Source organism: Canis aureus, chromosome 7 (assembly GCF_053574225.1).
Source record: "Canis aureus isolate CA01 chromosome 7, VMU_Caureus_v.1.0, whole genome shotgun sequence".
Lineage (NCBI taxonomy): Eukaryota > Metazoa > Chordata > Mammalia > Carnivora > Canidae > Canis > Canis aureus.
This window is the reverse complement of record NC_135617.1, coordinates 8,953,908-8,979,971: the sequence shown is the minus strand read 5'-3', so window position 1 is coordinate 8,979,971 and position 26,064 is coordinate 8,953,908. Positions and strand designations below refer to the sequence as shown.

The following is a 26,064-nucleotide window of genomic DNA, read 5'->3' as shown; positions in this document are numbered from 1 at the left end:
ACGGAATGTATGCCTTTCCCTACACATACACTCTATTTGTACAATATCATATATGAATTCAGGTTTAAACCAACCCAACTGTGACAGAGAACTGATCAACTGGAATCTTGAAATAAATGTATCAAAGTAAAAACAACATTTTTATTTTCATAAGCCTAACTTACTAGATTCTTTTATACTACATTAGAGAATTGGGAAATAAAATATGATTAGGCAAAGCTTATAGGTGTTTTATATTCTCCAAAGTAGAAGAATAAAAGCACTATTTTTAATTTTTTGTTATTTTTTGGTAAGTTGTTTTTAATGAAGAAAGAAAGAAGTATTTCACTTCAGGTCTGGCACAGAAGCTTAGCTCTGAGTCATTTTAACTACAGCTGACACCACAAAAAAAATTTACCTGAGCTCACCTTTGGTTATTTCCTGTTACTCTAATTTGGCTAACTCCTCTAGTCACTTACAAAACAAAACAAAACAAAACAAAGCAAAACAAAACAAGGAACACACAAAGCAGCTCATCATTAGTTAGCTACTCCAAGAGAACAATGACCTAAAGCACGTCTTCATAAATATTAGTACATTCTACTTTCACATGATGAAATAAGGCAAAATTCCTTCATGCATGAATCACTTGTTGTAAGGAGTAGTAGACAATAGTGCCACATAACATTTACGAAGCACTTTCTCTTTTTATCATGTGATGACAACCAGTTCTTATCCACACACACCCAATCTTAAAGTCTTTCGCTTTCAACTTAAGTCGAGTGCAGGTGTTTCAAAATGCTTCACATTTGACAATACCACAGGTGTGCTAAACAGTTGAATAGTAACAGCTGAACAGTAAACAGTTCTTTACTGAAACAGTGACTTGATGTTTTGGATACTCCCCACAGATCCTGAAATGACAGTTATTTTCCAATATGAGGTTACAAAAGGAAAAGGCAAATAAAAGTTTTTCCAAAGATAAGATACTGGTGTTAGAAACACAGCCTACTCCTGGTATGGAAGGTACTATCCAAAGTACCTCAAAAAGTATAGGTACTATTTATATCATTTCAAAGAAGCACATGTAAAGTGTGTGTGTGTACTCTAATCAACGTACCATGCGACAGCTGGGAAGAAGTTTGTCCAATGATATCTGCCCATAGCATCTGAAATTGCCTAATAGGCAGATTTGTGGATTAGAGTTGTAAGTGGCTCCTCACTGGCCCCCTTCCAAAAAAATGTAAGGGAAGTCACGTTGCCTATTCTCCAGGGATGGATGTGCAGGTTGGGCAGGCTACAAATTCAGAAGATAAAGAAGAGCCTTTAAAAGAACAAAATGCTTCACAAGTTTGTGTGCCTTTCCCGTGCAGGGCCATGCTAATTTTGTATGTATTGTGATCTGGGTATAGGAATGGCAAATGAGCACGAAGGTACATTCTGACAGAGTGCCAGCTCAAAGCATGTGACTGCTTTTCATTTTCATGTCCCAATGTCAAAGCCACCATTTTAATAAGTTCAACAAGAAGGTAGTCAGAATTATATACAGGAACACTAAAATAAAAAAATGGACAAAAGAGCAGAAGTTCAGGTTCTCTAAATACTGTAGGAGAGAACAGCATGAAGACAAGACCAGGTACTAAAACATAAATCACAGAATAAAGAGTGAGGAAAAAGTAAACATTTCAGGATGTTATTTTAAACTAAACAAAAAAGTTAAAAGGTTGAAAAAGTGAAAATGAAAACAAATGGAAGCATGCTAAAACAGAAAACCAATAAACCAGGAGATGGAGACTTGAGTTCTAAACCTAGTTCTGCAACTAAGTAGCTAAGATACCCTTAGCTACTCATCTAAGAAATAGAGACTGAACTAAATTAACTTTCAGGTTTTATAATAAAAGATTATTTAAAGATGTCAAATACAAAATTAACACCCAACCTGCTTTCTTCCTACCTTCCTCGAATAAATCTCCCCTCATCACTCACTCTGTGTCTTTGTTAATTGTGCTGCTGGCTAGGGTATACATCATTACAGTAGAACAGTCTTCCTCCAAGGGTTTGAAGATGCCCTTTCTATTCTCAGAAAGAACAGTAAAGGGGTGCCTGGGTGGCTGAATCAGTTAACTGTCCAACTCTTGATTTTGGCTCAGGTCAAGACCTCAGAGGTGGTGAAGTCAAGCCCCGTGTTGGGCTCCATGCTGAGTGCCGGGCCTGCTTAAGATCCTCTCTCCCTCTGCCCCTCCCCCACTTCCCTTTTTCTCTCTCTCTCTAAAACAAAACAAAACAAAACAATAAGGTAGCCATTTCAATATTAAACTTAAATTTCAATTGCCCTTTTTTTAAGTGACAGAGTTGACATAGAGTATCATGAGTTTTATGATTATGAAATCTCCCTTAAACAAGTATTTTGTTTAAACCTTACAATCATCTGTGTAAGGTTTAAACAGGTGTACAACAGTGATTCAACATTTACGCACATTAGGAAATGACCACCACGTAAGTCTAGGTACCATATGTCACTGTGTACAGTAATTTCAATTACTTTTAGTTGATAAAAGTATTTTTCAATGTTCTTTAAAATACTACAAAGTACTAAAAAAGAATGAATAATACAGTACAGAGAAATGAATAACTGAAGGCCAGTGCTTACACTGGAAGCAAGTAAGAAGTATATGAGTCTCATTTCTGTTGGCAATAAAAATGACTAGTATCTTAATTATACTTCAAATGGAAAAACTAATCTGTATTCCCAAACCCTCAAGAATATGGCAAAATAGATAGTAAGCAGGTTTAAAAAGAAAAACAAAAACCAACCCTTATGGCATGAAGAAAATTAAATGGTATGATTATTCCTGAATCAATAAAAGTTACTGGGAATTTCTCAGTGAAAATTTCTGTAACCTGAGTTAAAAAATAAAAGTCTCTTAAATATCTCAATAAAAATATATAGGAACACGGCAATACTGGTTGTCCCTGGAGAGGGAAACAGAATTAGGGTTTGGTAGGCAGAGGTAGGGAAAGAGACTTTTCAATAAATTCCCTTATATACTTTTGATTTTTGAATATAAATAAATTTTAAAAAATTATTTAACTTAAAAACTTTAATAGGGCCTCATTAAAATTAAATACTTTTACTTTTCAAAAGAAAATTAAGACGTGTCATAGACTAGGAGAAAATGATTGCAAATCATATGTCTGATAAAAACTTGTATCCTGGGGTGCCTGGCTGGCTCAGTCGGAAGAGCAAGCAACTCTTGATCTCAGGGTGTGAATCTGAGCCTCCATTCTGGGTGTAGAGATTACTTAAATAAATAAAACTTAAAAAAAAAAAAAAGACCTCTATCTAGAATATACAAATAACTTTCAAACTCAGTAAGAAGAAGAAATCTCCTTGAAAACATGAAAAAGGCATCTGAACAGACATTTCACCAAATATATCCACAAATAATAATAAGCACATGAAAACATACTCAACATCATTAGTTGTTAGGGAAATAAAGAATAAAACCAAGAGATACCACTATATAACCACTAGGATGGCTATAAGAAAACAAAAAAAAATGGGGATCCCTGGGTGGCGCAGCGGTTTGGCGCCTGCCTTTGGCCCAGGGCGCGATCCTGGAGACCCGGGATCGAATCCCACGTCGGGCTCCCGGTGCATGGAGCCTGTTTCTCTCTCTGCCTGTGTCTCTGCCTCTCTCTCTCTGTGTGACTATCATAAGTAAAAAAAAATAAAAAATAAAAAAAGAAAAAAAAGAAAACAAAAAAAATATCTGTTGGTGAGGATGCAAAGCTGGTAGAACTGTAAAATGATGCAGCCACTTTGCCGGAGTTTAGCAGTTTCTTAAAAAATTAAACACAGACCTAACCTACAAACTAGCAATTCCATTCCCAGGAATCTACCCAAGAAAAATATAAACGTATGTCCATACAAAGACCTGAATGCAAATGTTCACAGCAGCATTATACACAAAATGAAAAGCTGGAAACATTCCAAATGCCCATCAATCACTGGATGAATAAACAAAATGATATATATACCCAAATGAATACTATTCAATAATAAAAAGAACTACTGATACAGGCTACAATATGGAAGAAACTCAAAAACATTAAGTGAAAAAAAAAAACAGTTGCAATTCCATATGATTGCATTTATGCAAAATATCCAGAAGAGGTAAATTATAGAGACAGAAGACAGGGAGACTAGTAGTTGTCTACAACTAGCAGGAGGAGCAGAGATTAGATGCAAACAAGCACAAGGGAATCTTTGAAGTGACAAATGTTTTAAAACTAGATTATGGTGATAGCTGTACAACTTATATATTTATTAAACCTAAACACTGAGGTGCCAAAAAATTATTTAGCTGAAACTCTTACTGGAAACTAAAATTACACAGCAATAAAGTTAGCCTACGATCCTACAATAGTATTATAATCAACTTAATGTTAACTATGCCATGCTTTAATCATCCTAAATAGTGTTTTAGGTTATGACACAAAGAATTCAGTATGTGAAATACTGAGTAAACATTTTTTGCCCCAGCACCAGAGATACGAGGATGTGTATGTAAGACACCATCAAAAACCTTGCCTATGGAATCTAGTGGAGCAAAGTGATGAAAAATGATACAGTAAGACTTTATACAATAATATTTATAACCTCTTAAATCAACGAACCTCATTTAATTTTAACAATTTTGAGTAGCAATCAATGATCTTTTTTATCAATCCCTTCTGGTACTAGTTTTTTTTTTGTTTTTTTTTTTTTTAAGATTTTATTTATTTATTCATGAGAGACACAGAGAGAGAGGCAGAGGGAGAAGCAGACTCCATGTAAGGAGCCCGATGTGGGACTCAATCCCGGGACCCCAGGATCATGGCCTGGGCCTAAGGCAGGCGCTAAACTGCTGAGCCACCCAGGTGTCCTTCTGGTACTGGTTCTGATGGCATTTTACATGCCCCTCTTCACCCCTCCTACTGAGCATTTATGCACTTAAGAAGAGTTAGATACAGGAATGCCACAAAAGGTAAGCATATTTGATTAAGAAAAATAGTTACAGTCACAGTCCAAGTGACCTGTTTTGAGTTCCATGTTCTTTGTTTAGTCATTCAGGCTGAAATATTAATATTCCCCTAGTTCTACTTTGTTTCCAATTTTGGTTGTTAGGCAAACTATTTCCTTAGACACTACACGCTTTTTGAACTGTTGTTATACAGTTATTAGTCATGTACATAATAATACAATCACCCCAACTTAGACTATGTTAACAAGAAACATACCATTATCTACTGAAGTTATATTATTATAATATTAATATATTAATGCCTTACCTCTTTATAAGGCATTTATGGATATCCTTTATCCATAAAGGATATAAAGTAGCAAGCTAAAAAATTTTTCTATATAATAAGTACAAGTCTGTATAACATATTAATATGTTAATATTCCATTGAAATTTCCCTAGTAACTTGGTAACCAATGGGAACTATGATTATAAATCATTCAGCAATAGAGTGATGATCGAATTATGATACATTGATATGAAGTGCACAGTGTGTTAGGTGAAAAATGCAGCAAGACATACAATTTTATAAACATACACACCCCCTCTCAAATACTCAAGTGTCCACATGCATGTGTTGTCAACTATGGCCTCTATGAGTTAGGGGACGATAGCATTTTTTTCTTTTATTATTTTCTGCATTTCTTTTTTTTTTTACTTTTTAAAAAGATTTTATTTATTTATTCATGAGAGACAGGGAGAGAGAGAGAGAGAGGCCCAGACACAGGTAGAGGGAGAAGCAGGCTCCATGCAGGGAGCTTGACGTGGGACTTGATCCTGGGACTCCAGGATTGTGCCCTGCGTGGAAGGCAGGCACTAAACCGCTGAGCCATCCAGGGATTCCCTATTATCTGCATTTTCTTTGTGTTCCTTATATTGCAATTAAGAAAATAGAATTCAGCAATTTTTATACTCTTCCTTTGCCTACAGGAAAATAATTTTAAACCTAAGTTACCAAATGAGGACTATAGATAGGACAAGTTCTTTTTTTTTTTTTTTTTAATTTTTTATTCATTTATGATAGTCACAGAGAGAGAGAGAGAGAGAGAGGCAGAGACACAGGCAGAGGGAGAAGCAGGCTCCATGAACCGGGAGCCTGATGTGGGATTCGATCCCGGATCTCCAGGATCGCGCCCTGGGCCAAAGGCAGGCGCCAAACCGCTGCGCCACCCATGGATCCCGATAGGACAAGTTCTTAATTGCACATGTGAAATGTCAATGCTTAAGAGAACAATGCTGAAACACTAGGAAGTGGTAGAAAATTCAAATGAAATACTTATCCATTATTCAGTATTTTGAACTTTGAAATATCAACCAAAGGTAGGAAAGTTTTCTTAAGTTTTCTTACCATCTTTTTTTTTTTTTTTTTAATTTATGATAGTCACACACACACAGAGACAGACGCAGAGACATAGGCAGAGGGAGAAGCAGACTCCATGCACCGGGAGCCCGACGTGGGATTCGATCCCGGGTCTCCAGGATCGCGCCCTGGGCCAAAGGCAGCCGCTAAACCGCTGCGCCACCCAGGGATCCCTTCTTACCATCTCTTATTCCTTTAGAATGAAGAGACACATTGCAAAATGTAAAATAGTATTTACCAGAACTGAACCCACAAATGAAAGACCCAGGGCACCAGTAAGAGAGTAACTAAAAAGCAGTATTACTTTATTTATTTATTTTTTTTTGCCAAAGAGAGTCAATTCCTTATTTTGTTAGTGTCAATAATTTATAAAATAGCAAGTTAAACATTAAGTCCTTCTGTTTCAAAAGATTGTTCCTTACAAGATAATGAAAATATTTTCCTGAAGTAACAAGCAAACGTTATTTATAAATGCAGAATACTTATGTTATACCTCAGTAATAAAGAGAAATGAAAGAAATGTTTTAATGTTGCTGACTACATTACCTTCAGGAGCAATTGCAGAAGGACACACTTCTTTGAGGAGATCGCCTAATGTATGCAATTGTCCATCTGCAGCCACAGGACGAAAAAGCTTCTGAATAAAAGGTCGTTCAGTTGTTGTCTATTTGAAAAATGAAAGACAATTCAAACAATTAAGTCTTTGTTCCTGTGAATTACAAATTAATAGGTCAGAAATTTAAAGCTGGTATCAGATGCCTTCTGATATAGTGTATAGTGTAATCACAAGCATACATCGCAAATGTGGTAATATAACCAAAAATGCTTAATATAAAATCAAGAAAATCTAATCATGAGGAAGCAACAGATAAATCCAAAATGTGTGATGTTTTAAAGACAACTGGCCAGAAGAGAAGAGAAAAAAAAAAAAAAAAAAGACAACTGGCTTCAACTCTTCAAATAAGTCAAAGGCAGAACAAAACAATACAAAAAGATTAAAAAGGATTGGTGAGATATAACACCTCAATACAAAAAATAAATCTTGACTGAATATTGGGTTGGGGGAAAATAAGCTATAAAACAATTCTGGAATAACTGGGGAAACGGAGAATGAACATTAGACAGTATTAAAAAATTAATGTCAAATTCTTAATGGTTATAAAGACAATATCCTTTAAGAAATTCATGCTTACACAGCTAGGGATGAGGTGCCATGCTGTCTGAAACATATCTTCAAATGGCTGAGAGAGCACATGAGCGTGCATGCACGAGCGCAAATGTGGGAAAATGTTAACTACTGGTGAATATAGGTGAAGGGTATAGTCTTTGTTGTTTTGTTATTTTTTATTTTTCTATACGTTTAAATATTTTCAGGGAACAGACTCATAGAGAATAAACTTATGGTTGCCAGAGGGAAAGTAGGGGAATGAGAAAGATGGCTGAAGGGGAGTGGGAGATAAGGCTTCCAGTTACAGAATGAGTAAGTCACAAAGATAAAAGGCACAGCATAGGGAATATAGTCAATGGTACCAAAAAAAAAAAAAAAAAAAAAAAAAAAAGGTACTGTATCAGCGTTATTAGCACTATGTCATGATTTACTGCTAATAATTTCAATATATCAACCACTTCTAAAATTATGTTTCATTTTCCTAAACTACTTCCATAGGAGCATGGCAATGATGAGGAAAGTTTCATAACACACAGGACAGAGGCCGTGGAATCAGCCAGTCTGTGAACAGCACTATCATTTATGTGCTCTATTTTACACCCAGTTTCTTTGGAAAATTGGGACATTCCAGGTCTCTTAAGTTTTTGTGGAAATGAGTGAAGAACTATGGCAAACACATAGAAACACAAAGACACAGAGAGAGAATGAATGAATGAATGAGAATATTCACTAATATTAACATCCCTGAACTATTATTTTAAGATATTAAGTTTTTACACTTTAAGCTTCCAGGGATAAAAGATCATAAAAACATACAAGAGAAGAAGAGAATAATGCCTTATATTTTATAAGTAAATTACTCATATATTCATATTTACATATAGTACTTACCAATAGTAGTTTCTAAAATTTTTACATATTTTTTATATACTTTCATATAGTGCTTTTCAAGAAAATGATTTCAAATACCTAACCATTAAAGATAAGTTTGCTTGTTGTTGTTGTTGTTGTTTTTTAAGATTCTATTTATTTATTCATGAGAGGCAGAGACACAGGCAGAGGGAGAAAAGCAGGCTCCTGAGCCTGATGTGGGACTCGATTTCGGGACTACAGGATCACACCCTGGGCTCAAGGCCAGCGCTAAATTGCTGAGCCACCCAGGGATCCCCAGTTTGCTTGTTTTTTAATCACAGAGGTGTATCTCAATTCTACAGTGTAGCTATTATAGATTTGGGAAAAAAAATCTATTTTTAAGTATGGACATAAACTGAAATACAAGCTAAAACAGACATGATAATAAGTTTGTGAGCTACCTTTCCCAGATTTTTTTTTTTTTTTTTTTTTTTTTTTTTTTAGGGAGGCTCTACACCCAGCACGGAGTACAATGCAGGGTTCAAATTCCTGACCTTGAGATCAAGACCGGGGCTGAAATCAAGAGTTGGACGCTTAACTGACTGAATGATCCAGGCACCCCAACCTTTCCCAGCTTTATACTGTATATTCAGTGGATAAATAAATGTTAAAAATTGTACTCCAATTAAGTATGTGTGGCAAGTATGTAAAAAAGTCTTGATAGTTGATAAAATCTTGGTAATTAATATGCACTGAATATAAAGCAATTCACTTCACTAATTGAACTCTTTAGGATTTTTTTTAAAAAGGTACGATGGATAGGGAGCAGCCAGCCAGTAGCACCCCAATTTTATATTCTATTGGTGTGTTTAAGAAACAAATAACATACATATCTGTTAAAGTAATAATAAGGGCAGTTTCAAAAATGACTTTACAAAGTTATATTTCTTATGAGAGAGCAATACTGCTTCTTGGAAGTCAATGAAAATAGTTTGCATATTTACAAATAAATGGCTAGGTTAAGTATTATATTCCTGTTGGAGCAGTTTTCTTGTCTGTCAGGCTAAGATTTAGATTATATATGGATATCATTAGCATTGTCTAGTTTCATGTATACTAAATCAAATCATTCCTTCAATTTAGGAAGCTCATACATTTCACACAAGATGAAACAGAACAATATGATGCACAATCAAGGATTAACCATGTGAAGATAATAAGGGTTAGGGGTGTTCAGAGAAGAAAAAAATGAATAGAGGACTGTAGTAATAATTTAAAAGAGCCACCACCCACTTAAGGCTTTCTATCTTCCAGGCAATGAAGAAGCTTTTAAGACTTTTTAGCAAAGGAAGTGACGTGATGAAAGAGGCTTTTTCTGAAGGCTAATGGAAAGCAGCACTGTGTACAATGACTTGGTTAAGAGGTAACTTCAGGAAGACGAGTGAGAGGCTGTCTGAATAATATAAGCCTATGTGGTGACAACTAGGGCTGGGTCAGAGGAAAAGGAGGGTCAGAATTATACTTCCCAACTAAAAGAAAAAAAGTTAAAATGTATCATCCATCGTCTGATCTGAAAACACTAAGATTTTCAGCCAAGTCAAAAAAACTTATCAAGATTCATTCACCCCTTACTTTGTGACAAAACTGTGAGGTGGTTAGCTATAATAATATATACTGTAACAACCTAAAAACAATAGGCTAAAAAGGCCCCAAGTGGGCTTACCTAAGATATTAAAAAACAGAAAATGTTCTTCACTCCTTTTCCTAAAAAAATAGCTTATACCTTCTCTGTGGCTCTCGCTTCTACTCTCCCAAATCTGAGCAGTGATAATGAAGGTGTAACTTCAATAACCTTTATAATGATGTTATTGGCTTGGGTAGAGGAGAAAAGGCCTTTTCCTATTAACATATTCTAAATAAGTTCTGTAGAATAGTAACCAAGAAAACTCATCAAAGGGCTGTTTCTCATGTAACAGAAACCTTACTTTAAAAAAACAATTCCTCAAAATACCTCAATCAAAAAACTAATAAACCTCTTCTGCTTAATATTTATCATACTACCTTTATATCCTTATTCTTTTTTTTTTTAATATTTTTTTTTCAATTTTTTATTTATTTATGATAGTCATAGAGAGAGAGAGAGAGAGGCAGAGACATAGGCCGAGGGAGAAGCAGGCTCCATGCACCGGGAGCCCGACGTGGGATTCGATCCTGGGTCTCCAGGATCGCGCCCTGGGCCAAAGGCAGGCGCCAAACCGCTGCGCCACCCAGGGATCCCTATATCCTTATTCTTTAAAATTTAGTGCTCTGGGGCGCCTGGGTGGCTCAGTTGGTTAAGTGTCTGCCTTTGGTTCAAGTCATGATCCCAGAGTCCTGGGATTGAGTCTCACATCAGGCTCCCGGTTCAGCAGGGAGTCTGTTCCTCCCTCTCCCTTGCTAGTGCTTGCTCTCTTTCTCTCCCTCTCTCCCTCTTTCTCAAATAAATAAAATCTTTAAAAAGAAAATTTGGTATTCTAGAAAAGAGCAGTCAGGTGTCTGAGTAAGTTACACCAAAGATTATGTAAACTACTCAATTTCAGGAGTCCTTAAAACAAAAGCCCTTTACAAACAGATCATGCATTCAAGTACTGTACAGAGGGCAATGGGAATGGAGGATGGATTCATGCAAATTTCTCGGCAGATCTCATTAAACCTAAGCTGAAGTTCAGCAGAAGACTAAAGTATTTAAAACCTATCTTCCTCTTGAATATAGCAAATTTTAAAGATACAAAAAACTCCATGAACATGAATTTTGCAAACTTTGATTTAGTATACATGAAACTAGACAATGCTAATGATATCCATATATAATCTAAATCTTAGCCTGACAGACAAGAAAGCTGCTCCAACAGGAATATAATACTTAACCTAGCCATTTATTTGTAAATATGCAAACTATTTTCAGTGACTTCCAAGAAGCAGTATTGCTCTCTCATAAGAAATATGACTTTGTAAAGTCATCTTTGAAACTGCCCTTATTATTACTTTAACAGATATGTATGTTATTTGTTTCTTAAACATACCAATAGAATATAAAATTGGGGTGCTACTGGCTGGCTGCTCCCTATCCCTCCTCTAGTCATGTACCCTCACCAATGAAATGTAACTTTTCCAGTATGGAGACGTTATGAGGTTCATTTGCTTTGGAAATATATTGAGCAGAGGCAAAGAAATCAAATTTATAAAAATATTAAATTAAATTTATAGAAGTTTAGTGAATCTTACATATTTTCTTAAACTGACAGTTCAAGAGTTATACTCAAATTCTTAGAGATGATGTGTGTTACAACTATAGTGTAAACTGCCAGCTAATCAGATTATTAATCTTGTACCTAAGAAATAAGATACAAAGAAATAGTTTATTTTCAACACAGCCAAGCAGGTTAACATTAAAGCTGATAAAAGAAGAAATGTTAGGCTGAAAGTGTGTGGACTTTAAGTGTAAGGCATAATGGATATATTAAGACCAAGTTTGATTCTTATGAGTTACATAAAGTATATACTGCAACAAAAATGCAAGACAATTTTTGAAGAGCACAGGCTCTTGAGCCAGAAAGAACTGGCCTTAAGTCCATGCTGTGTCATTTATTACAGACCCATGGGCAGAGTTATCTGACTTTCCTGAACCTCAATTTCCTCAACTGCAAAACAAGAATAACTACACACACACACACACACACACACACACACACGTATATGCATGGGCATAAATGAAGATAATATCTACATTGTAGAGTTTTTGAAGTAATAAAATATAAGCACAGCACAATCATGGTACATATGATTACCTAAATGCACATCCCAAAACATATACTACCACCATGATCAACAGTTTTAGTTTTATCCCAATTTAGCAGACAAGTTTATTCAATCTTATTATCTCTTAAGTTCACTTGTCTGTATTCTAAAATCATGAAAATCATCTTAAAGGAAATACAGATACACTAGACCTCATGAAAATGAAAAAAAAAAAAAAACCTAAACTTTTGCTCTGTAAAAGATCCTATGAAGAAGATGAAAAGACAAGCCACAGCCTGAGAATATCTGTAACCACATTTCCAATAAAGTTCTTATATCTAGAACATATCAAGAATATAAAGAACTCTAAAATTTCAACAGTAAAAAAAAAGCAAAGAATTCTATTAGAAAATGGGCAAAAGACACAGATATTACACTAAAGAGGATATATAGATGGCCAAAAAAGCACATGAAAAGATGTTTGACACATCATTAGACATTAAGGAAATGCAAATTGCACTACCCCAGCGCATTACAATACACCTACAAGAACGTCTAAAATAAAATGCTGGTGAGCATGTGGAGAAACTAGATTGCTCATACATTGCTGGTGGAAATGTAAAATGGTAAAGGTCCCTCTGGAAAAGAGTATGGTAGTTTCTTACAAAACTAAACATGTATCTACCATTAGACTCAGCAACTGCACACTTGAGTATTCCCAGAGAAATGCAAACTTAGGTTCTCAAAAAGCTCATACATAAATGTTCACAGCAGCTTTACTCATAATACCCCCAAACTGGACACAATCCCAATGTCCTTCAACAGGTGAGTGGTTAAACTACCTGTAGTATATCTATACCATGGAATTCTACTCAGCAATAATAATAATAATAAACCCTATTAATATATGCAATAACTTTTATGGAACTCAAGGGAGTGATGTTGCATGAAAAAAGCCGAAGTCAATCATACATACCGTATGATTCCGTTAACATAACATTAGTAAAATGATTAAGTTTTAGAGATGAGAACAAATTAGTGGTTGTCAGAGGTTAGAGAGAGGAAGAAGTGAGGCAGGTGGCTGTGGCCATAAAAGGGTAGCCAAAGGAATGTTTGTGTTGGAATAAAACTAATGAAATACGACTAAGGTTTGTAGACTGCATCAATGTCCATTTCCTGGTTATGATATTATACTATAGTTATACAAGATGTCAAGAATGAAGGAAACTGGATGAAGGGTATAAAGATCTTTCTGTTTTAAGATCTTTCGTAAAACTGCACGTGAAGATTATACATGTTAAAACTGATGTAAAGCATTTAGAACAATGCCTCGCACATAGTAAATGCTAAGTGCTGTTAATGTTCTCATCAAATGTGACTTGATGCTTGGTAGAAATTTACTGACTACAAATACGTATTTTGTATTGTGTCATAGTACAAAACATACAGGATTATAAGAAGATAGACTAAATCTCACAGTCATCCTATCACTACATAGCATTACTGATAATTTTACTGTTTTGGTCATTTATATTGTATTAACATATAATATGAATTAGAAATGTTGATTTTTGTCAAAAATGACAATTTACAGGCAGAAGGGTACATAGCTGATAGCTGGCTCACAGATCACGGAGTCAGACAATGGCATGGCCTCAATGACCACAAAAGGGAGGAAGAATCCCAACAGAGAGTAAAAGGAGAGTCTACTCACTAAAACAAAGTGAGATTAAAAGTTATGAAACAAACAAACAAAAAAGTTATGAAACATAAAAACAGAACTTCAGCAAGGATACAACCTAAAAGGTGCTCAGTAGATGCAGGATGATCCACTGGGTTGTGAACCGTAAAAATAGCCTTAATTAAAAGGCAGAAATGGGAGGAGTATGGGGTTGGGGGTCGCCTACTGAAACAGCAGGTGGAACCTGATGATGATGAAAGACCTGGTTGTAAAAAAAGAAGCTTGGACAGAATCAAGGGTGCTTGTGTGGCTCAGTCTGTTAAGCATCTGACTCTTGATTTCAGCTCAGGTCATGATCTTAGGGTCATGAGATTAAGCCCTGAGTGAAGGTTGGGATCTTCACTCAGCAAGGCACCTGCTTGAGATTCTCTCTCCCTCTCCCTCTGCCCCTCCTCCTGCTCATGAGTGTGCGCTCACTCTCTAAAATAAATAAAATAAGGGATCCCTGGGTGGCGCAGCGGTTTAGCGCCTGCCTTTGGCCCAGGGCGCGATCCTGGAGACCCGGGATCGAATCCCACATCGGGCTTCCGGTGCGTGGAGCCTGCTTCTCCCTCTGCCTGTGTCTCTGCCTCTCTCTCTCTCTCTGTGTGACTATCATAAATAAATAAAATTAAAAAAAAAAAAATAAATCTTCAAAAAAAAAAAAAAATGCTTGGACAGAATCATCCTAGCAAGTAGTATCCAGGTTCAGGATCTCCAACCACTGACTTGAATCACTGTAAACTGATCATTTGCTCCAGTGAGCCTTTGATGGGTGATGTTTTCCCTTTGGTTGGGCTAAGAACCAATTATTTTATTGATACTCTCTATATATTGTATTTTCCCAAGTGTAGTAACAAGTTTTGATATCATCAGCTACTGATGTGTGTATACTTTGCTTGTTAAGTTCTCTGAAATAGGATGATTAAAGATTCACTACATTTATAATTTATTTGATTTATAAGACTTCCAAAAGTATAGCAGGGGTTTCATTTGTTAGATTTGTAGATATTTTTTTAAAAATCAGCTATCCTGAACTATAACTGAAATTAGCAATGTCTGTTTTTGACTAATAAAGAATTTAATTTGATTTGTTCTATTAACTATGTAAGTAGTACTATGTCTCTTAGGAGAAGTGAATCTAGAAGGATGAATAGTAATAAGTGAAAAAGATTGCTCTCATTTCTATATAAAAATTACTATATTTATAACTAGCATAAATTAAACTGAAATACATTACAAAAACTAGATTTCACAATTTACAACTCTAACACAAATAACTGTAAGTATGCCATCCATGCATAAAAGCTACCTCCGATATCAGAAACCTCACCAACAAAATCAGTGTACTTACATTTGACACACAATTTTAAAATATAAACTAAATTTAATATTTTGTAAAGCTTTACATGATAACTAGTGAAAGTTCCATTGTTACCAAGATGGTAATAAGGATGAAGACCAATAAAATTTTCTTATAGATCCTTAGGTTAAAAAAAAATCCACAATATAATACTTTACAGAATCACATAGTCACTGATACTCCATTAAGAGCAGTGACAGGCATTACAAAGATACAAAGATAGATAAACTGCAATGAAGAAACCTGTATTTATTTCCTGCCTATGCTTAAAAAAATGAGAATGCTTATGACAAAAGTATGGATATAGTGACAACAAAAACTATTAGCACAAATGTAGCTTGAATCAAATTATCCCAGTAGTGGTACCTATGTACAGGACCTCAGACTAATGACCAGAGGGCAGGGGGTAAATTACTTCAGAAATCTTCACTCATTAAACATTTACTGAGTACTTACGAGGGAACTGATGTTGGTAGAAACAAAATGAATAAAGGACATATAAATAATTGTAACATGGTGTTAAGAGATAAAGAAAATATGAACAAAGAGCTACGAGAGAAAAATTTAAACGCCTGAGCACAAAATTTAACTCTGCACTTCTTGGGCAGCTAGAGCAAAAACAAAACTAAAAATGAAAAAGCTTTGACTAGTTACATGATTTCATCTTCTAAGAGTGGAAGATATATACTAGTAGGAACAAAGGAAAATATACTAAATATGGTAGAATGTAAGGCATGAAAACACTAGGGAGTTTCAAAAGAGGATGAAAACAAAGGAAGGAATATAGAAGGTTCTGAAGCTTCCCATTTGAAATACATAGTATTTTTTTTTTAATAGAGAAAGAGATAAAGCCATTTTAGGCAGAGTGCAGTACCAATTTTTTCTTTCATATGTCCCCTCCTCACTAAAGGATTCAGAGAACAGCTGCCGTATAATGATACCTGTGAGAAATGAGTGAATGGGTGGACAAAAGTGGGCTAAGAGCTTAGCATCTAGAGCTTGGAATGTCAAATGCAGTGACATTAACAAAGCCTTGGTGGAGTCCCAATTCACAACATGACTGACAGTGTACTTTGGGCAAATTACATCAATCTTTGGGAGTCTGTTTCTGAATTTGAAAAATGTCAGTAATATAATATAATAATCTTTGAATGACTGCTGTGATAAGATGAGATACATAGAACACCTATTGCAACAGGTGCTTAACAAGAATTGGTTTTCATTCCTCCTTTTTAAACCACTGTTAACCATGGATCCAAGGAAATCTAACATTAATCCACAAAGAATCAAAAACAGAGAGAATGAAAAGTAATTGGTTATTCAAGCATCAGTGCCCTTTGAAGTCTTGTTAATTAGAATAAATATGTGGCAGAAAGAAAAAGAAAACAGGGGTTTGCACAGGATATGCTGCCAGATATTACCAACAATGACACATGATATGTGCTTCAAACTGTCACATGCATATCTGGCCTAAGATATATTCATGCATGTCAAATTTTGTATCACAAGCTTTACAAAAGAAGCCTCATATTAAAATTAGCTTAAGAATATACACAATTATAATATCTCATTAAGTAAAAAGAACAGACCATTTTCAAATGAATGCTTTTAGACCTTTACAGTAAACAGTTCTTTGGTGGTGGGAAGCCGTGGTGGGGGGAGAGGGACAAGGAGAGGAGCTGGTAGTAGTGGGGAGTCTGAGCCACTTAATCAGACTGCTTTTATTCTTTAGGTAGGGACTCAGAAGACTTGAAAATAAGCACTTTCTATAGTTATGCTACCAGAGTCTGAAGTCCACTTTTAATAGTCACAACACTAAAAACTAATAAACATGTGAAAAGCTGTCATTATTATGGTAAAGGACACTTAATCCTCAAAGCAGTAGTATCTTAATTAAGATAATTAAATGAAAGCACTCATCAGAATTATATCCATACATCTGGTTTGAAGTTTGTGTTTTGTGTTATTTAAATTGTTATATGTATTATAATTCTGTCTAGACAATGCCAAATATATTTTGTCACATAAATGGTTAAGGCAAATTTTCTACAAATACAGGCAACAGTCTGTGTGTCTTCCTCAAATCCATTCACTGAATAAAATGTGTTACAAGGAAGCACTATTTCCCTCTTAGACAAGAGTGAGATCAACTTAATGCTATTTAAGAGTCGATTTATAAAATAAGTTATGGCTTTTAAATTTTTTATATGAAATTATGAGTATGGTGGCCAAATGAGAAGCTTCCTATAAAAGTGCTAGGATTGATGTTTTTAGTAATAATTATCTTACTTCTTCTAAGGTTTCTTCCAAAAGATTTCAAAACTATAACAAGGGAATCACAGTTTCATAGTTTCAAATTTCATGATCTATAAGAGCTTTGAAATATCTGCTAATTTTATCCAAACCTACACTAAAAAAGTACATACAAGACTGATACAATTAATAAAACTTTTTTCTACCGAAGAATAAAAGGGCACTTTTGTATACAGCCTATTTCTATTTTTATGGCTTACTTACATAAAATAATTAAGCAGCATTTTTAATTTGTATAAATAAAGAAATCAAAGTGGCAAGAAAAAGCATCTGAATAAAAGAAGTACTGGCCACAGAACTGAAATTCTCTTCTCTTGATGCTCGGTCAAGTGTCTCATCCACTAGAAAAGTGCTTCTAACCCTGGGCTAGGAGCTAGTGAAGCTCTACAAAAATCTTTAGCACTCTGAGCATGGTTTGTGGGTTTTACAGAGACTGCTACATAAAGTTTATAATGTTGGAATGTGGATAATTATGTTTCTGACACAAACTTTTAAAAATTCATCTTACTAAAGTATCATCAAAAGTAGATTTCATAGGAGTGCATGTTTGGCTCAGTCATTAGAGCCCCACACGGGGTACAGACTTTACTTTTAAAAAAAAGTGGATTTCATAAATTCTGGTGATTTCTTTTTTTTTTTTTTTTTTTTTTTAAGCAGCAACTGAAAACAAGTTGAGAAATATTTCACAGATCTTGAAGTAATCTAGTGATTAAAGAACTCAAAAAACATAGCACTTGACTACTCTGAAGAATAAATGAAAAAAAGCAAGTAGTGAAACTATAAAACTCTTAGAAGAAAACAGAAAAGGAAATCTTTATGGCCTTAATTAGGCAATAGTTTCTTAGATATGACAAGTAGCACAAAGGACCAAAGGAAAACCAAGTTGGGACCCTCATCAAAATTTAAAATCTCTGTATTTCAAAGACACCATCAAGAAAATGAAAAGAAAACCACAGTGTGGGAGAAAATATTTGCAAATAACGTATCTGACAAAGGATTCATAACCAGAATATACAGAGAAAGTCTTGCAATCAACAGCAAAAAGACAATTAAAAAATGAGCAAAGAATTTGAAGATATTTCTTCTAAGATGATATACAAATGACCAATAAGCACATGAAAAGATGTTTAACATCATTAGTAATTAGGGAAGTGCATATCAAAACCAAAAATATATACCCCTTTATACCCATTAAAAAGCTATACTTAAAATGACAGAAAACAACTAGTGTTGGCAAGTAAGTGGACAAATAGGAACTATCAAACGTTGTTGGTGAGAATGTAAAATGGTTCAGATGCTTTGGAAAACAGTCAGCAGTTCCTCAAAAGATTAAGCATAGAATTACTACATAACTCAGCAATTCTACTCCTAAGTATCTACCCAAGAGAAATGAAAATACATGTCCACACAAAAGCTTGTACATTAATGTTCATAGCAGTATTCATTCATAATAGCCAAAAGGTAGAAACAATCCAAATGTCCATCAATTGGTGAATGGATAAACAAAGTATATTTTCATGCAGTGGAATATTAGTTGGCTGTAAAAAGGAATGTACTAAAGCATTTGACAACACTGATGAACCATGGAAATATAATGCAAGTAAAAGAAGCCTGACACAAGAAGCCATATATTATATGATTCCATTTACACAAAATGTTCAGAACAGGCAAAGAAAGACAGTAAGCAGATTACTGGCTGCCATTGGCTGGACAAAAGGGAGAATGAGGAGTGATGTTAATGTGGTATAGGGTTTCTTTCTGGGATAGTAAAAACATTCTGGAATTATATAGTAGTAATGGTTGCACCAACTCTCTGAATATTCTGAAAATGAAAAGGAAACAAATCAAGGAATAGTACACTTTTAAAGGGGAAAGCTTATGATATCAAACTTATACCTCAATAAAGCTATTATGAGAAAGAAAATAATGTAAAAACCCCTCATATGGATCATGAGAGGAGTATTTCTGGGATGACAGCCCACATTCATCATAGTTTGATTTCTAAGCATTCATCATATCACATATTTATTTCATGAGTTTTTTAAAAAAAATTATAACTATATTTTCTCTCAAAATTAAGAAAAAAAATTGTAAAGGAGGTCAAGAGCCCCCAAACAATAGGATCAGAGAAATATTCCTGCCCTCATTAATTCCAAAAAATTAGAGGTTTTTCTTTAAAAGGTTATATAGCATAATGGCAATTTTATTGTTGCCTGTGGAAATTTATATAACTTTGCCTTAAATGTTCATCAAAACTCATTTAAAATTCATACTCTGATACTTAAAGCCAAAGTGTTCTAAAATTTAAAAATGCTATTTAAAAGAGGGTAAGGTGGGAACCCTGGGTGGCGCAGCGGTTTGGCGCCTGCCTTTGGCCCAGGGCGCAATCCTGGAGACCCGGGATCGAATCCCACGTCGGGCTCCCAGTGAATGGAGCCTGCTTCTCCCTCTGCCTGTGTCTCTGCCTCTCTCTCTCTCTCTCTCTGTGACTATCATAAATAAATTAAAAATTAAAAAAAATAAATAAAAGAGGGTAAGGTTTACTAAAATAGACATAGATTTAATAATAAGGGGTTATATAAAATAGAGGTAGAGTACTTTACCAAGTGCAGTGTCTGGATCATAAAAAATGTCCTTATTGATAAACTGCTATCCAGACTGTAGACTCATATGTCTACTGTGGCTAAGCTTTCTCAAAAACCTTTCTACCAGATGAGGAGAGGAACTGATCATCTTCCTTCTCCTTCCTTATTAGCTTGGAATCTCTGATTGCTATCCATACTACTATGACCTGAATGGGGAGGACAGACTGCAGTAAGAGAGAACTCTTCCTCTTGCAGACTCTTGACTTAGAGTCTGGAATGGTAGGGTGCCTGAGTGGCTCAGTTGGTTGAGCGTGGGACTCTTGGTTTCATCTTGGGTCATGATCTCAGGTTCATGAGATACGGCTCAGGGCTCAGTGGGGAATCAGCTTGGGATTCTTTCTCTCCCCCTCCCCTCCACACAAGCCCCCATCTCCCCAAAAATGTGAAATTTAGGGAATACAATTATGCATAGAGAACTGTCTACAGAATCCAAAGTAGGCTGATATATCCCAAGAATATTTTATTTCAAGATGGTAATAATCCAATACCACCAATTCAGCAAGTCAAATTACATGTTTCGTTTTCATAATGGAAGTTTTAAAATAGCACAAACATTTATTCAGTACACTAAAGTGGTGATTCTTAAACAGGGTTCTAAGAGGATCATATACATCAAAGATGAATTCTTGTGTAATTTAGGTGAGTTTATCTGAGAAATGGAAAGGAGACTGTGGTGAGGTGAGGCAAGAGGCATTCTGCTTCAAAGAATTCATTAGTAAAGGAGGATACTGCGGCTAACAGCTACTATCACTATACTTACTTTAGAGCCCTCTTAGAAACCAGGTCCTAAAGAATGATCAACTGGATTGGCCTCATGAATAGGTATCAGCCAAACTACAAAATGAATGAGAGCGTGGTATTCCAACTTAAAATACAGTGCTTTAGGTAATTTTTTTTTATTCTTCCAAAAGTAGCATCAATTTTCCCCAGAATTATAATTAAAGGAAACCTTCCTTATTACACAGAATATAGATGTCAATGATATTTAATGTGGGCATTGTTAAAACACTCCAAAGTAATAAAACTATTCATTTGTGTATGATATGACTTAGAAAGTCATGGGAGTAAAAAATTTTTTAAACTTTACAATGATAATGTGTTGGGGGAAAAGCAGATTTGTTAGTTCTACTCTATTAAGGATTCCTGAAGCAATGTAAAAACTGAGTTCAAGTTACACTTTGAAGTGTACATCCTTTTGAAAGCTACTCTACCCTGTTTTATATGAAGCATCTGTAGCTAAAATGAACACCTAGTGAAGAGTACAGATGCTGCATTACATAAGCAGACGTCAGAACTGGCCCAAGCTGATTCTAAGTTACTTTAAACATGTACACAGAGTCAGAAATTAGCTATGGCTTACTTCTTAGAAGAGATAATTACCCTCATCATGATGAAAAGGATTTTCAATGTAAGCTAATAGAGTTATTTTTCCTATAGCAAAGCTCTGCTTTTAAAAATAAACTTCAAAACTTTAATTAAAATAGGAAATGCTTTACTACATAGTAAAAACACTTCTGAGTTTAGTGAGACAGAGAAGAGGAAGGACTCTGTAAAGGAGGAAAGCTGGGACAGAAAAATGAAGAAAAAGATAAAGGGGGGAAGAGGAAAAGAGAGAAAGGAGGAGTAAAAGGATAGAAGGACCTATTGAAATATTTTCTCTCAAATTTTAAACTAGCAGGAGAAATTCTTTCCTTTTATATACATGAAATAACCAATGTATCTCTTATATATGCTTTGAAAAATCTAGACAAATGTTTAAGAATCTTTATTACATTGGATTTCTGAGTCTTCAGTTTTGAAAGCATGCTATTTCTTAATATGTTAATTGTCTACACTGCAAATGTAATTTCCATTAACGATGTTTTAAAGACAAGTTTAATATAGTGTAAAACAGGGTTAAATTAATTCAATAAATAACATACATTAGTTTGACTTCTCAAAGTTCTGTACATATAACTTGGCCATGTATCTAATATACAAATCACTCGTAGTGAACTCAATAATCATGTGAAATACTCAGCTTATTAATTCTATCATTTCACGTACAATTTTAATTAATATATGTTGTGTACAGAATTGTGTTATAACATATGCATTGTACACAGGTGACTTTCACGAAAAGATCAAAGCCAACTCAAATATGGTTTCCAAATGTAGACCCAATTCTGCTGAACTCAGGATCAGATATATCATTCCACTGATAGAAACCTTTCCCTCCTACTTACCCTCCACAAACAATACACTCAAACAGTGGTTCACTAAACAAACACTTATTTTCCTTTAAATTTTTAGCCTTTTTAGAAGCATATCTGAGAGATACATCCTGTTTGAGAGATATATTCTGTAAAATGCCTCCAAAGCATCAAAGTAAGATAATACATATAATTGAATGTTTATACTAGATCCTATTTCTTTTTTTTACTAGATCCTATTTCTTGAGAATTAGCATTTTAATTTATTAATCAATCCTATAAAAGTAGTAACTTGCCTAAAGATTTGAGGAGTTTTAAATATGTATACATCAATGTCTGTACTTATAGGTAATATCTCTACAATCAATACATATATCAATATATCTATGTAGGTTTTTCAGATTTTATATTCTCTCCTTAGTACTTCTTACTATAAACAGTTTGCATGGATAAGCGATTATATAACCTCCCACAAAACCTTGAAAATTAAAAGCAAAACAAAAATAAGTATGACCCAACAACTAAGATATACACCTCATCAAAGACTATATTGTTAGGAAATGAAATGTCAAAATTTGTCAGGCCCAGGGCAGACATAAAGAATAGGACATTAGTCCTGTATTTTTTCCACTGGTTTTTCCTTCTAATATTCCTAAATGATCACCCCATTTGCTACCTACTTGAAATTATTAGTAAGTAGTTATTTTAAAAGTATGAGTAATTAAACCAAAAGCAACTGTCATATTTACCCAAAAGAAGGAACCACTACTAAGAATCAAAGCCCAGTAATTCTGTTCTTAAGAGACAGGTGTTGTGTGTTCTGGCATGTTATATGAAAATCACTTATGAGAAGAACAGAAAAAAATCAGAAGGTAGTTTTCACTATTGGAATAGATACATGATTAAGCAAATTTTCTTACACAGTGAAATTATCAACAGATTAAATGATCCCCCGAAGGGGCATTATTTCTAGATGTTGGCATTCTCTGAGATGGAAAGAAAGGGGACTGAATGAAAAATGTGACAGTCACACAAAGAAACCAATTTGGGTCTCAGATCTTTTCAAATACTAGGTTAAGAGAACATTAATTGGGACTAAGCTTAGACTTGCAACTGCCAAGACCTTCTTAGGCCAGCCCTAAACTGGGAAGCTAAAACCCATCCATGTCAGGGAAAGTTGGAGAAAGATGGGAAGACAAGGCAATTATGAAAGCAGCAGCAAGACTCTGGCTGACCTTCCTAAGGTATTTAGGTTATGTCGGGCATATGCTACAAGGGTTGTCAATCCACCCCCCCCCCCCCAAGAAACTCAAACATTAACTGAAATCTGAGGTGCCTTAATAACCATCATTAAGGAGTTAACTTGTCATAGAAATATTTTCTTAAAAGAGTTATACATGAAGATCATAGTTTGTGATATAAATACTACTGAACTTAGGTATGAAACAGCTCTATTTTCATTTTGGCCAACAGTTAGAACTTTTTAAGCCATCTCACATTTAAAATTTTGTCTAATTTCAAACTCACTCACCAACTGGTCAAACTTCAAACTCACCCAACTTATTTTTACTAAACCTACTCACATTTTCAAAGAGGTATTAAGGACAGGTGAAATTGTCAAGAGCAGAGAAGGAGTTATAAGTGACAATAAGGCTAATTTTTACATATGTTAAAATATAATCATAAAAATAGTAAACATTGTATTATAATCAAGAATTTCTTTGTGGAGAAAGTTAGAAAATCATTTTTAGGGAAATAATTAAGACTATCTTATCATAATCCATCTCTTTTAAAATGAGGTGTTTAACATTTTGGCTTTTAAAATTATCCCATACTACCACATGCTTAAGCATGGGGAGTGAGGTTTATTCTATTCCTAAATTTGAAAGTTCAGATTTTAAAGTGATCACTAAAAACTGCTTAATTGGTAATTAGAAAAAGAACATTCTATAAATAAAAGAGAAAGAAGACCACACAATTTTAGCTATCTGTTTCAATCTCTTCACACCAAAGGATGTTATGTTTTTACTTTCTGTCCATGTATTTTCTCTATTAGAAGAAAAAAAGGACTAAAGGCAGGAAACAACCAAAAGGGTGGAGTAATAAGAAGCCTGATGTGTGTAAAAACTGGAAAACCATCTCAAATGGAAAGTTACAAGAGAACAGAGTAAGAAAATAAAAGAAATGAACCTAACATTTATCAAAGGGAACAGTGATTAAGAGTTTGGGCTCTGGAGCTGGGCTATCTAAGTTCAAATCCTAGTTCCTCCACTTACCTTATAAGGTGAGTGACCTTGGGCAAGTTTCAATAACCCATCTTTAGTTCAATTACCTAATCTACACATTAAAGACAGTACCAGCACATATCCCAGAGGACTGTAGTAAGGATTAAATGAATTAGAAATGTAAAATATTTAAAATAGTATCTGGCATATAGTACTCAATAAATGTCAACTACTTTGTTATATATCTATAGTTAGCTACCAGCAATATTTTCTAATCTTGAAAATATTAAATGAAACAATGACCTAGCTTAGTAAAACAAATATTGAGAAAATGCTGACTTTATTTAATAATAACTTTAGTAGTTTGCAATAACAACTCTGCATATTTTAATTTCTCCAGAAATAAATTAGGGACATTTGCCATTAGATTATCATGTAACAAAGTAATAAATAAAGCAAAATTTTAAAAAGCTCTAATAAATATCATTTGCTCTCTCATCCAATGTTTTAAAAATAAAAACAGCAAATGATCTGTATCAAAAAGTTCCCAATCCTATAAAAGACAATTGTCTTAAAATATATCCACCAAATAAGCTTATAATTTATACTTGCTTTCATTTTTCAAAAATCCACATAGGAAGCAATTTAAGTCTAAAACGATCTCAGAAAAATAAAAAAAAAAAAAAAAAAAAAAAACGATCTCAGAGTAGTAACTAGATTATTTAGCAAGGGCAATCAAAACTTGCTGTGTTGGGCTGCCCCCTACAGGCCTCAATTCACCAATCTCTTTTAAAAGGAGTGTTAAATAGAGAATATCCTGAGTTTTATCATTAAGAATATTAATACTAAGGTAATACTTTATGTCTTCATTCATTCATTCTAGCAGGAAATAGTCTCAGAGAAACAACTGTAAAGATATGGTCAGAAATTAAATAATTCCTTGTCCGTCAAGAATTCATAGGTTACTGCTTACAGAGAAACTACATAGACTCCAACGGATCCACAGTGAAATATTCAAAATGGCTTAAGAAATGTCTACATTATATCACAATGCTGTGTACAGAAAAAGAACTAGCTATGAAACTCAAGATTCAAATTCTACTCCTATTTCTGCCATCTAATATCCATTTGAACTTTGGTAAGAGTTTTATGCAAGTTGTCTTTCTAAAATTAGAGGTTTGAATTAAGACGATTCGTAAGGCTTCCTTTGGCTCTAATATTCTATAATTGCACTTGTCACAGTGAAAAGTAGAAGGAAATATTTTTTAGAAGGAAAGGTTTTATTTTTTAAGATTATTTATTTATTTATTCATGAGAGACACAAAGAGAGGCAGAGACATAGGAGAAGTAGGCTCCCCACAGGGTGCCTGATGTGGGACTCAATCCCAGGACCCCAGGATCACA

At 34.5% G+C, this 26,064-nt stretch overlaps 1 protein-coding gene across 4 annotated transcripts in view; it reads right to left on the bottom strand.

The window, feature by feature from the left end:
- The window catches only part of ATG5 (autophagy related 5), a 127,662-nt gene that overhangs the window by 13,397 nt on the left and 88,201 nt on the right, over positions 1-26,064 (bottom strand). For all 4 annotated transcript variants that reach the window (XM_077902922.1, XM_077902918.1, XM_077902920.1 and 1 more), the window contains one exon: positions 6,952-7,069. In XM_077902922.1, the coding sequence (XP_077759048.1) occupies positions 6,997-7,069 (73 nt within the window). In that variant the 3' untranslated portion in view covers positions 6,952-6,996. The remainder of the gene's footprint in view (positions 1-6,951; positions 7,070-26,064) is intronic.